Genomic DNA, 12,558 nt, shown 5'->3' with positions numbered 1-12,558 from the left:
TCTGGAAGCTGCTGTTTATAAGATGTTCTTGTGTTGAAATTTCCATTAGCATTTAATGTGCCTGGCTGATCCACAGGCTGGAGTGGGAGGATAAGGCTGCAGAGGCAGAACTTTGTTTTGCAGCCTTTACATCCATCTCCATATTACATTTATTTCTCTTAAACTTCATCCCCGTGATACACTGGTTTGCAATGATCCAAGAAAAATTAATACGCTTTTTTCAGCTTATAACCATGTCTATAAAGTAAAATATAATACTGTGTAGAGATTTTCAAGTTTGATTTGTTTCTACTGGATTTGAACAATCCATCAAATTGATGATAATAGGTCTTTTTCATGTTTTTTAGAAAAAGAATTATTGTGATCAAGTTGAGAAAGATGTTATCTGTCACAAACACTAGTTTTTAGGTCTCATGCCTTAATGGCTAAACTATACAGTTTTTGAAAATATAATATAGTTGTGAACTAGTTCAGTCCCTGTAGCTGAATTAAGCTGAGATAAATAGTTACATAAAAAAGATAGGATTTTTCTTTCATGATGGGAGGGGATCCATCATAGATAAGCTTGTTCTTCATTGAGTTAGGGTAGGAAACTGTCAAAAATGCAAAATGACTGTTCACAAATTATAACTCTGTGGCAATACTAGTTCACATGCATATCATAACATTTCTGCTCTAAGAGTTGGGCTCTTACAAATGGTATTGGCGTACTTCATTATTTGTAGATAGCCTGAAGATTTGATCTCTACTTTATGCGTAATCTTTAATGCAGAAATGAAATTAATCCTAGTGAATAGTATACCTTAAGTACTATGAAAGTGTATGTTGCATAAATAATAAATGTAAATGTTTCAAAAATTTAAGTAAAGCTCCTTCAATATAAACATTAATAATTTTCAGATAATTTGTTTATTGTTGGTCAAGATAGTTTGGACTGGTTTAATGTGTTAAGGGGTTTAAACATCTGTGCTTATCCATCAGAACAATTCTGCAGTCTTGTCTTACCCATTTACCAGGAGTCTAAGAAATTGTACGGTTTTATCTGTTTTATCCATGCATCCGCTAATCTGCAGATCTGTCAAGTGTTTTTTGTGTGTGACTTTCCTGTAAAATTATTGTACATTGTTAGGATGTATATATTTAATTGTATATATTATTTTTATAGGACTAAATATGCCAAAAAAAGACAGTGCTTCTGAAACCAGCTTTATGACTCCTAAAAGGGGCAAAACTGTACCTGCAAAAGACGGTAATGAAATTTTAAAAACTTTTTTAACATCTTGAGAAAAATTTTGAGTAAGGCAGAGGAAGTATTATTACTGCCATACCTCTGAAAAAGTCCTGTGTCTGTAGGAAAGAGTTTCCCTGCCTGTCTGTATTCAAGTCCCAAGCAGGCTGTACACATTTACTTTCCCAGGAGCAAGAGTAATTTGTGTGGGTGTTTGGCTGGTATTCTGTGTTGGTTTGATAACACCTTTGATCCATAAGTGTGGCCAAGAAAATTGACAAGCCCTTAGAGCTGAAAGGTGTCTCTTAGTGAATGATTTTCCAGAGGATCTGCAGAGTTACCTTCTAGGGTTTCTGAGGGGAGGAGACCTTTTGCCCTGTGTCGTTACTGCCTAGATTTTAATGAAGAATTGTGCACATCTTCTGTTGAAATTTTTTTCTCTCCTATATCTGTATGTTCACACTTGTATTATAAAGTGTTGTCATCCAACAGCACTTACCAGTCTTGGCATTGTATCATGGAAGCCTCATAGTAACAAACTTCCAATATGAAAAATGAAACTCTAGCGTTTTCAAAAGTTCCATTTACATGCAAATCATTCTCTGCAATTATCTAGTTTCAGAATTGGATAGTGACTTCTACTGCATCAGTATTTTGTTTGCTGAATGAAAACATAAAGGGACCTCACTTTCAGGGCTGTCTTTAAGAAATTGTAATGATCCGTTTTCCTTTGAGGTTTTCTCTTTAGAATTACACTATGAATGTTGGTAAAAGCAATATTTCTTTGAATAACTTGAAGTGTGAATTTCAGTATACCTTCTTTGACGAAAAGCATCTTTTTATATCCTCTGTCAGTGAACAATTGTGAGGAAGAGACTTGGGCAAGAGGCTAGTGTAAGGTATTTAAGTACTGTCCAATAAGGTACTTTTTCAGAGGTGAGCTAGAAAACTTGTGTAGACAGAGGTTTCCAACATTTTGTTCATGGAGGGCACTTAATGGCTTGGTCTTCAGGTTCTGGTCATACAATGAAAATAATTGGCAGTATAGTGCCTCTGTTTGATGGATACAATATGATATCTGCAATTAATAGGACTCCAAAGGCTTTGCAGGTTGTAAGTGGTGTAAAGCCTCATTTCGTGATTTAGTGGTTTAGCTGATACTTCTATAAAGCAGGTGCAGAACCTTTAGAAAAATCCAACTTAGAAAGTAGTTCAGCTTGAGGTTTTCCTGGAGTTTGTGCTGACTCTGTTGTGTAGTGTGTGTTTGTTTGTTTGTTTTTAAACAAACTCCCCAGAAACCCTTGACAAATTGGAAAAACTCATGGGGGGAGGGAAAAAGATGGAGAGGAGTAAGGCCAACTACAAAGTTCTGTAGCAAGGCTGAAACAGTCAACTCTATAAATACACCCTGGGAATTATATGCCCAGTAATAATTCTGTATAAAAGGACTTGGAGATACTAAGGATTACAGGGTAAATGAGAGTCATCTATATGCTGTGCCGTTGCAAAAGGGGAAGTACACTGCGATGGGCCGTCAGCCATGAGGTAATGCAGAGCGACCTGGATGCTTCACTTGGCACAGGTAAGGCCTCAGCTAGAACACAGATCTAGCTTTAGATACCACATTTCAAAAAGATGTGAATCATCTGGAGAGAATTCAGAGAAGCCACCACAGTAGCTGGAGGTATAGAACATGACTCAGGAGTAGAGACTGTTGGAATTGTGATTGTGTGATTAACAAAATGTGTAGCAAGAGTAAGAAATCTTGAGCTAAAACTGTGGTAATTTGGGCCTTTATATTAGGGGGAAAAAGTCCCTTGAAAAGTACAGATAATTATATGGTGAAATATATTGCTGACAAGTCCTGATATCTCCCTGATGGGAGATTTTTAAGAACAGGTCAAACATTCGCTTCTCAGGAGTGAGCTAACAAACAGATGTTTTGCCTGATGAAGAGAAGTGGATTGTAAGACCTGCTGAAGTCGCTTTTGTTCTTCCTTCTCCCGCCCCATGATTTCCTACAAAATGAAGCATCTCAATGGCTGGTTTAGTTTCAGCAGCTTTTGTTACACTCATGTAAAAGTGCTTGGTGATGGTCTGACCTCCAGTGAATCCATCACTGGACTGACTTCTAAATATGGACTTGCAGTATGTGTTCACAAATGCAGGTGTATATTTATATAATACCTTTGACTTGAAGTTTGCCTGTTTAGTCACCATTCATTTAGTAATTTGCATTTTCTTCAACTGTAGGGCAGCTGCAGCCAATATCTCAGTCTTTAGATTGATATCTCCAAGTACCTAAGCTTTTGCTTTGACCCACTGAATTTACTGTTCTGCAGTTCTTTACTGTTTTGCCAAACTGAAGGATTAAATTAAATTGAACATGCTAATTAACTCTTTTGCTTTGTGAAACCTAATGTATTAAGCCTCTCAGAATGCTGGAAGCCTCTATAAGCCATAGAATCATAGACTACCAGGTTGGAAGGGACCACAAGGATCATCTGGTCCCAGCTTTCTTGGCAAAAACACTGTCTAGAAAAGATGGCTCAGCACCCTGTCCAGCTGCAACTTAGAAGTGTCTGGTGTTGGGCAATCCACCACCTTGCCTGGGGAAATTATTGCAAAGGCTGATTGTTCTCATAGTGAAAAATTTCCCTCTTGTGTCCCATCAAGATCTCCCCAGGAGTAACTTTTACCCAATACTATCTTAATTTTTCACATTGAGAAACTGAGGCATAGACATGCCTTGCTGAGGGTAGGAAAGGGAGGAACTGGGGAGAGCCTTGAAAAGGAAGGAGGAAAGCTGAACATAAATCTTATCAGACAGTTTAGACATCAGGGTTTGCAAATGGAGATAAAAGTGATTTATTTCCCATTCTTACTTTAGAGTACAGTTTTTAATATTAATACGGTATGTAATGGAATATAGTAGGCTTTAATCCAGACAATAATTCACGCACATAATATCACCTTCCTTCTACTTCTCGTCAAATCTTTAATAGGCTGGATGCTGAAAGTGTGGTGGTGTGATCTCTTATTACTAAGGCTCCCATATTTTAATAAATGTGCTTGGGACTATTTAGAACTTTTGCAGAGTGAAAAAGAATGGGCTTTTGGAGACCTCTTCTAGCACTCAGCTATCACCGTATTCCTGAGGCTGCGTCAGGTGCACCTGTCTCATTCCTGACAGGTGTTTGTGTAAGTGCTGCTTAACAACTTCTAGTTTTGGCTCTTTACCCTGTATTCTGCCCGCCACAGAGAACAGAGAACCTCCTTCATACAGAAGCTTTCCCTTCTGCTTCATCTGTCCTTTTCCAAAAATGATCTCTGAAGGACTATTTCCACTTCTGTCTTTTAGGTTTTCCTGAGTACAGCAGCTCTTCCTCTTCTACTACCTCCTTGGAAGGCAAACAGAATTACTCCAAGAAGCGGAATGCAACTAGCAGCAATAAAAAAGCAGTGACTAGAGTCTCTTCAGCCTCATCTAAAATTAGTGCTGGTATGGTCTGTCTTACTGAGGTGTATTTTGACAGGTGGGAGTTTACTGCTGTAGTGAATACTTATGTAGAACTACTTCTGCTGTTTCAGAATCTGAGATAGTTCAGGAAAGACACCTGGGAGGCAGTTTAACCATAAACTTGAGTTGGGCAACTTAAAAGAAGTTTTTAAAACACATTCAAGAAGAAAAAATGTTTTTATAGCTGGTCACTGTGCCTTTCAACTGCAGAGAAAAGGCTGTAATCCACAGTTCATGAGGAAGCAAAGCAATTCCTTGTCTAAGCAAAATTTGCGGTATGTTGCCATGGGTTAAAGGTACACTACGTTAAAGACAGATACTGCTTACTAATCCTTTGGCTCACTATTTAAGTATTTTTAAAATTTTAAAGCTATAATGTCACTAATTGCAGATCTTGTTTTGAACAGGGTTGTATAGTTCTCTTGCTACAAGAAAAAATCGTTTTGATGAAGGAGAAATTCAAGTTGGAGACAGAGTGCTGGTAGTTGGACAGAGAACAGGCACTGTTAGATTTTGTGGGATGACAAAATTTGCACCAGGTATTTGCAATAGTCTTCGTGTATGTTGTAGAATCAATATGGAATAACCTATATGTGAGCACATGAACCTTAAGAGAAGTCTATCTTTTCCTCACTCCCTCCAAAACAAATATCTAAATTTACTGGTTTGTTTCAAAGTTCTTCCTCTTTCCTAAATCCAATTTATTTATTTATTTATTTATTACTTTAATGTAACTGCCAGGAAAAATAATGGCTTTAAATATGACTTTTTACTTGTCCATTAGCTCAGCTTAATCAGGAGAAATATTTTGATGTTGAAATTGTAGGTGTTGTTACAAAGCTTTCTGAAAATCCTCAGTTTAGTCTCCGAAGTGGTATATAGTTTATTGAAAAGACATGCCTTTACTCCTTACTTGTTGTAGTAAGTCTTTTTGAGACAGCTCCTCTCTTGCAATACTGGTACTCTTACCATGTCTTATACATGTCTCATCCTTATATTTTTAGCATCTTTAAGAGGGTAATTGTGAGCATTTAAATCTTAACTAAGAGGCGTTGAGGTCAGACAGATGAAAAGTTACAAGCATCTCAAAAAGCCCCAACCTACCATTTTCTCATCCTTCTTTCTTTCAGCTCCTCCCTCCCTTCCCCTTGCTAAAAACCACACTGCAGTGAAAGCAGGTGTTTTCAAATGGAATTGCGTTGTTCTGAATTATGGAAACTGATTTATGAATACTAATTTTTGCAACTGAAGTCCATGTTCTTTAAGTCCTTATCTAAAATCTTGCAAGAGTAATGCAAAACCAGTTGGTATTGGTGCAAGTGCCTAGTTTACATGAGGGCCATTTGATTGACATGTGAGCGGCAATACTCTGTCTTGACACTTGGTGGCATCGATATTTAAAAAGAAAAAGAAAAAGTTAGAATGACAGAATGTGAGATTGTGGTACAAGCTACATACTTTTTTCATTCTTGCCCCTTTCCCCAATTTCATTGTAGGCAAGTCCTTGCTTAAGATATTGCAGTTAACTGATCCTACACTTTCATGTGATCACTCTTACCTTCGTGTTGTTGCTTACAAAGTAAACAATGAGAAAAGGATTGCTTTTCCAAATTTACTGTAATAAGCATAAAATCAGAAGGCTGTTGGACAATGTGAGTCTCCTCCCTCCTCCTCCAAATTAAGAAATTAATTTTTTTATTTTTTTATTTTTTAGAAAAACGTGGTATTGTAAGAAGTGAGGATGGAAAGCTCACAAGTCTTCACCATTTGCAAAACCAGTAATTTATAGCAAATGTAACAGATGCATTTTTAAGGATTTCAATTTTAATGTGGATCAAAGCTCTGGAAGTTACCTAAATTTAATTTCTTTTTACTGCAATGCAGGTCTTTATTTAATTTGGAAAACAGGAAGGGAACAACACCTGACATTCTGAGCCCTTCTAATTGATAAGCTGTCAGCCCTGAGTTTCTTGGGCTGCTAATTACAATTACCATTTTATCCAGTGCCTTAGTACCAAGTGCCTTGAATTAAATTTTGAATCTTTTGGGGATGGATAGCATAAGGACTGCTAATGGAGTATGAAATTTAGCACCTCTACATAATTAGCTCACATTTATCACAGGTTATGAATGATCAAGCTTATTACCATCTTGATGCCTGCTCAGTGTTCTGTACCAGATGAATTGCTGGCCAGGTCTGGTTCTTACACCCTTCTCCCAAAATCATACAACCAGCCTTGCAATTTGTATTAATTATAACTTGCTAGATGGAGAGAAGGAATGAATTAATATAAAAACTTCAATTTTACTGTTGATGATCTCAGATGAGGCATAAACCGTGTGGCCAGAGGACTGAAGAGGAAAACTTGAACCACTGCTGCTCTTTGTTCTCGTCTCCTTTTTTGTCAAATGGCCACTGTTACATTCAGTAACATTCTGTTCGCCTTTAGTACGTATATCAAGGGGTTTACCTTTTCTGTGTTAAATAAAATGTCAATATTTTCTTGAAAGCAAATAAAAATGTGGAGATAATTCTCTTTAGGTTATGATATACATTTTTGCATAGTTACATAGATGATAATAATAATAAATATATATATTACAACTATTAAATTCTAACTAGAAACCATTTTCCTTGATGCGGATAAATGCCAACAGCACCAACTGTCTAGATGAAGAAAAGCCTGTGGCGTTTTGTTCAAAATACTGTGGTTTTACTGTTTTGAAATGTAGGATTCTGGTGCGGAATTGAGTTGGACAAGCCTCACGGGAAGAACGATGGTTCCGTGGGAGGCGTTCAGTACTTCAGTTGTCTTCCCAGATATGGTATATTTGCACCACCATCTCGTGTGCAGAGGTGAGCGCTGACGCTGTTGTAACGTTTGTGTCGCCAAACACTTTCTTAATACATTTCCAGTGAGAAACAAAGTTTTGCAGCAGAAATGGAAGAAATAAATGTTTTCCTCTGTTGATGAAAGTTTATAGCATCCGTTAAAAAACTAGTAGGTTTTAGATCATCTTTTTGAAAGCAGATTAGAAATGCAGCTCCCTATTTATCTCGCAGCCTGTCCAGGTATTTTCATTCCAGGGCCTCCATTTCTGATACATTCTGTGTTCATTAAATCTTACTTCCATAACCCAATCCTGATGCGTTGAGCTGAATTTGGTTATAAAAGGAGGTTGCCTTGGACATGACTGGAAATGCTGTTCTCATTCCAGATAACCGCACTGAGCATCCACCACTTCGTAGTCTCTGTGAGGTTTCAGGAAGAACGTTTGAGGAATACCATGCTCTTTCCTCCTGCATTTGTATCTTGTCATTCTGCCAGACATGTTTTTGTTTTTCTATCCCTGAATATCCTCAACCAAACTTAAAGACCTTGACTCAAAATTATACATGCTCTCTTGCTGAGTAAAAGGCAAGTAACTCGAATAAATGAGTTTGCTCCAGGCACCTCTTACCTAGCATCCTGATTACAACTGAAATTTTAGTGTCTCCTGGAGTTGGATGGAGCAGAGAAGGAATGAGAACTTTGACAAAAAGGACTAGCAGTTCAGAGTTGAGTTGAAATGAATTCATTGTGTTCTTGCTTTTCAGACTAACAGGTTCTTTGGATTCACTCACAGAGACCTCATCGAGTAAACTAAATCACACTTTTCCAGGTAGGAGCGTAAGACGCAGAGACATGGCTTGGGCAGGTGACCGTCCTACAACCAGAACACATAGCACAAAGCCCCCTTCTCCAAAAGCACAACGGGCTTTCAAGGAACTCAAATGCCAGCCAATAGTCTGGCTGCTCCCTTCCTAAAAATGTAGCCTGTGAAAGGAACTGTGGAGTACTGCGGTTGTTATTAACCCTAAACTGGCAGAAATCATTATGTCAGAGTTAAGACTGTTGCCACTCTTCCCTTATTACCATATTGCATTCTAATCAGAGTTAACCATAAATTGAAACTTTCCTTAATCTAAACTGAGATTGGTGAAGTGTGGGGAGGGGTCTGTATGCAGTTACTAAAACTCCTGTGAGAAACTTGAAGTATTTTTTTTTCCTTACCTCAGCTTTTTGTGAAAAGGCCGCTTCAAATTACCCTTGTCCCATTTGTTTAATTTCATTTCTGTAGTCTCTGAACATTTGAAAATGTAACGGACACTTAATTTCATGAGAAGTTTCATCACTTAAGTTCCAAATTGGAGGAGAGAATGTGTAGCAAATGTAGAGGAAGGAATATAAAAGAAAACACAAAGAATATGGGTTCATAAAGGTATTAAAAAAAATGTACTACACTGCTTTTTAACCTTTCCACTTAGGTTTTAGACGCAGTCTAAGCACCACTTCTGCGTCTTCACAGAAGGAGATAAACAGAAGAAACTCCTTTGTTAGGTGAGTGTTTTGAATTAAAAATGTTTGGGTGAGCTGACTGTTAGCTTTACCGTGTCTTGTTCAAAATAAAAGCTTTGTGTATGATATTTAGACCTTTACATGTTCATTTTTTTTTCTTCCAAAATGGACCAGTAGTGGACTGTTTCTGTGGGTATCCAGGAGTACAGTCCTTGGATTCAGGTCGGCATTGAAACTGTTTTCCAGTTGCTCACTGCATATTCTCCAAATTCTTGTGTTCTCACACAGCTGGGTGAAGTTCAGGGGCTCTTTGTAAAGGCCTCCACTTTGTCCTGGTGATTGTGACTGACCCTTGCACACTAAAAGTAGTTTTGGCTAAACTCTTTGAAGCCCCAAATACAATGTTTTGTACTGCTGAATTTACCAGCGCTATCACCTCTGGTAAATACTGTAGAGCCTGGCAGCAGGTGAGAAAACATCGATTTTCCAAGCATTTCAGACTGCCGTGTGCTCTAGCCTGGCGATGTTATTACATGTTTTGCTAGTAACATGAGATCAAACCACTTATTTTAGAATGGAATTTGAGTTTTTTTGCCCTTGCACTTCATAGAATTACAGATTTGCCTGGGTGCTTTGTAGAAAAAAATATATATATATATATTTTTTTCCTTCTCCTTCCTTTTTTTGCTAACTAGATCTAAGAGCTCCGTGTTGCGGCGCAGCTGGAGTAATACCACTACAGCTACCATGGAGGGACCGGTGAAGCTGCATGAAGGCTCTCAGGTTCTTCTGACCAGCTCCAATGAAATGGGGACAATCAGGTACATTGGTCCTACAGACTTTGCACCAGGGATGTGGCTGGGACTCGAACTCAGAAGTGCCAAGGGAAAGAATGACGGTTCTGTGGGGGACAAGCGCTATTTCACCTGTAAGCTGAACCACGGGGTCTTGGTTCGACCCAGCCGAGTAACCTATCGTGGGATTAACGGGGCAAAACTTGTAGATGATATTTGCTGAGCCAAAATGTCCTCATACAATAGGAAATAAGTATTTAAAGCACACAAGACCCCATCTAGAATGGCAAACTTATTTTTAAATTATTAATTCTACATAAGTATATATAAGATAAATTTTAACATAAATAAAAATATATATATATAGACAAAGTTCAGTCGCATTAAGAAGTAAAACCACTATTCAGCTTCTGACTGGGAAGATTATTGCAAAAGCATCTTGGGATTGAGATGCTGAATTATTTGAATAATGTTCCAGTTAGAGAATGTGAGTATCACCAACATTCTCTGAAGCTGCTTTGTGATTCATGTGGTATTTTCCTCCGTGTAGTAACGAACTGATACTGCTTTGCACATTGCCCGCTTTTGACAGCGGAGGCGGTTAATGAGTGACATTAGTGTGGTCACCAGGCACTTTGTCAGTTCCAATGTCAGCTGCTAGCAATAAGAAAGCAAAAAAAAAGATCAATTTTTTCAAGCAGTTGTGAAGTATTTTTACATGTTATCATTCAGATCCCTCCTCTTCTCGCCCCTCCTGTTCTCCTCTCCGGAACACAAAAGGGCTGATAAATATAAGTATTTGTGGCTATCCTAGTGTACAGCAGCAATTAAAGACAAAGCCCTTAAAAAAGCACAAATAATGCTGCATGTCAGTCTTTATAGTAAAAAGCACTTTTTGCTGGATGCATTTGTAGAAAGAGCTACATATGAGAAGCACTCTTTAAAATAATGCACTTTGCACTCTCTTGGAGAGCTTTCCCTCATTTTTAAAGACTTTTCGTTTGGTGTGCTGCAGACTATCACAGTTTTTAAATGCGAATAAACCCAGAGTGGAACTATACATAATAGCCTCATCATTAATATTAAGACTGTATAAATACAGCATGGTAATTCCTGCCAGTGGTATGGATTATGTGCAGGGTTTTCAAGTAAGCTATTACCATGATTTGATTTGTTTGCAATACATTTCTTTTTGTTTCCTTTGGAACAGTTTGCAATATAAATTTATTTTAAGAGTCTTATGAGAAATGAAAGATGGTTTTAGGTACAGCATTGTTAACACACCTTGATGTGACATTATTTGCATATCAGCTTTTTAAAACAGCTAACATTTTGTCCATGTTTTAAACATATATTGCATTTTAATTGCTCAGCATATGTAAACGTTATCAGGATGGTTTAGTGTTCCAGAACAGTAATTTTATTCTTAGATGATCTGCTTGCTCTTACCTACTTGAAGAAGTGACACTTTAAATTACATCATAATAACCTATTTTTAGACAGAATTCTGCTGCTGTTACCTTCTTTTAAATATTGCTGTAGCTATTTTTCCTGAGCTGTATTTAAAATAATGCGTATTGTATTCTAACTTATGTGACTTTTTAACTGAATAAAAAAAGCTGTAAATTTTGAATGTAAAAAAAAAATCAGTGCTTTGTATTTGAAGATGTAGATGTTCAGTCATATACTGAACTTTGTCCAATATCTGTTTCTTCCTGGTGCTAGTAAAATAAAACCCTGGTGAATAGTTTGGCAAAAATAATTTCCATTAGGTTGTTACAGGATGTACATCCTCTCACTTATGTTCTTAGGTACAAATTAGGCAAATGTGATAAAGGGTGGAACAGCAACTGTGGTAAATAAACCAGCAGTTTTTATATCTTCTTGCTGCTTGGTACCAAACCGCCAGCTGTCAAACAAAGCGTTTGTGCATGTTTCGCTGCTTTGTCCCAGCACTGTGCTCCCGGGTGGGCAGTTCTGCTTCTGTGATGAAACACTCGTTATCAGAGCTGCTGTTTTTCCTGCCTGACAGGATGGAACGGCTGTAGCTGCTTTTCCTGACGGGCGGTGGGAGTTCTGCAGGAGGTATGTGAGGCTCAGGCAGCAAGCTCAGGCAGTTGGTTGTAGTCACACCGTTTCTATGTTGTGTATCTTGCACAGAGGAAGAACCACATGGAAATAAGTTATATCCAAGAGCGCTCTGGTTCACTGGTAACTCTTTTCTCCTCCAAGAGTGTCAGGCTGCACCTTCCACAACTTCCCGGGTCAGCTGGAAGTGGGAGTCTCTGGGGCCCAGGCAGCAAAGCCTGCAGGACTTCATTCAGTCCTGTCTGAGGGGCAGCCAAGAGGGCACAGATACCACCTGAGCTGAGGCAATGTGCTTTCCCTTCAGCTTCAGCTTGCTGCACCCTTCTCCTGAAAGCTCTGCCTGTAGGTTAGCACTGCAGGTTACAGGAGCAAGTCAGGACTGTTTTCAGTACAGAGCTGAGAATCTTCTGTACCAAAGCAAGAAGCTCTGTAAATTTATGTGGCCTGAAACAGAAATAAATCATGCCCTCCATTCCAGAAGGGATTACTGATGGCTGTCTTCAGGTTGGTGATGTGAAGGGATTTGTGCTTCCTTAAATCCAAGGTAAGTTGCCATAATCCTTTTCTCCAACTCTTGCAGAAGGACGC

At 38.3% G+C, this 12,558-nt stretch overlaps 1 protein-coding gene across 2 annotated transcripts in view; it reads left to right on the top strand.

Annotated features, from left to right (window-relative positions):
- Positions 1 to 11,644, top strand: part of CLIP4 (CAP-Gly domain containing linker protein family member 4) — a 32,603-nt gene extending 20,959 nt beyond the window's left edge. For both annotated transcript variants that reach the window (XM_065058668.1, XM_065058670.1), the window contains exons 12-18: positions 1,166 to 1,249; positions 4,590 to 4,730; positions 5,156 to 5,287; positions 7,482 to 7,605; positions 8,347 to 8,411; positions 9,058 to 9,130; positions 9,784 to 11,644. In XM_065058668.1, coding sequence (XP_064914740.1) covers positions 1,166 to 1,249; positions 4,590 to 4,730; positions 5,156 to 5,287; positions 7,482 to 7,605; positions 8,347 to 8,411; positions 9,058 to 9,130; positions 9,784 to 10,105 — 941 coding nt within the window. In that variant the 3' untranslated portion in view covers positions 10,106 to 11,644. The remainder of the gene's footprint in view (positions 1 to 1,165; positions 1,250 to 4,589; positions 4,731 to 5,155; positions 5,288 to 7,481; positions 7,606 to 8,346; positions 8,412 to 9,057; positions 9,131 to 9,783) is intronic.
- The last annotated feature ends 914 nt before the right edge of the window (positions 11,645 to 12,558 follow it).

The sequence above is a fragment of the Columba livia genome, chromosome 3 (genome assembly GCF_036013475.1).
Source record: "Columba livia isolate bColLiv1 breed racing homer chromosome 3, bColLiv1.pat.W.v2, whole genome shotgun sequence".
In the NCBI taxonomy this organism is placed as follows: Eukaryota; Metazoa; Chordata; class Aves; order Columbiformes; family Columbidae; genus Columba; species Columba livia.
This window is presented reverse-complemented; position numbering and strand designations above follow the sequence as displayed.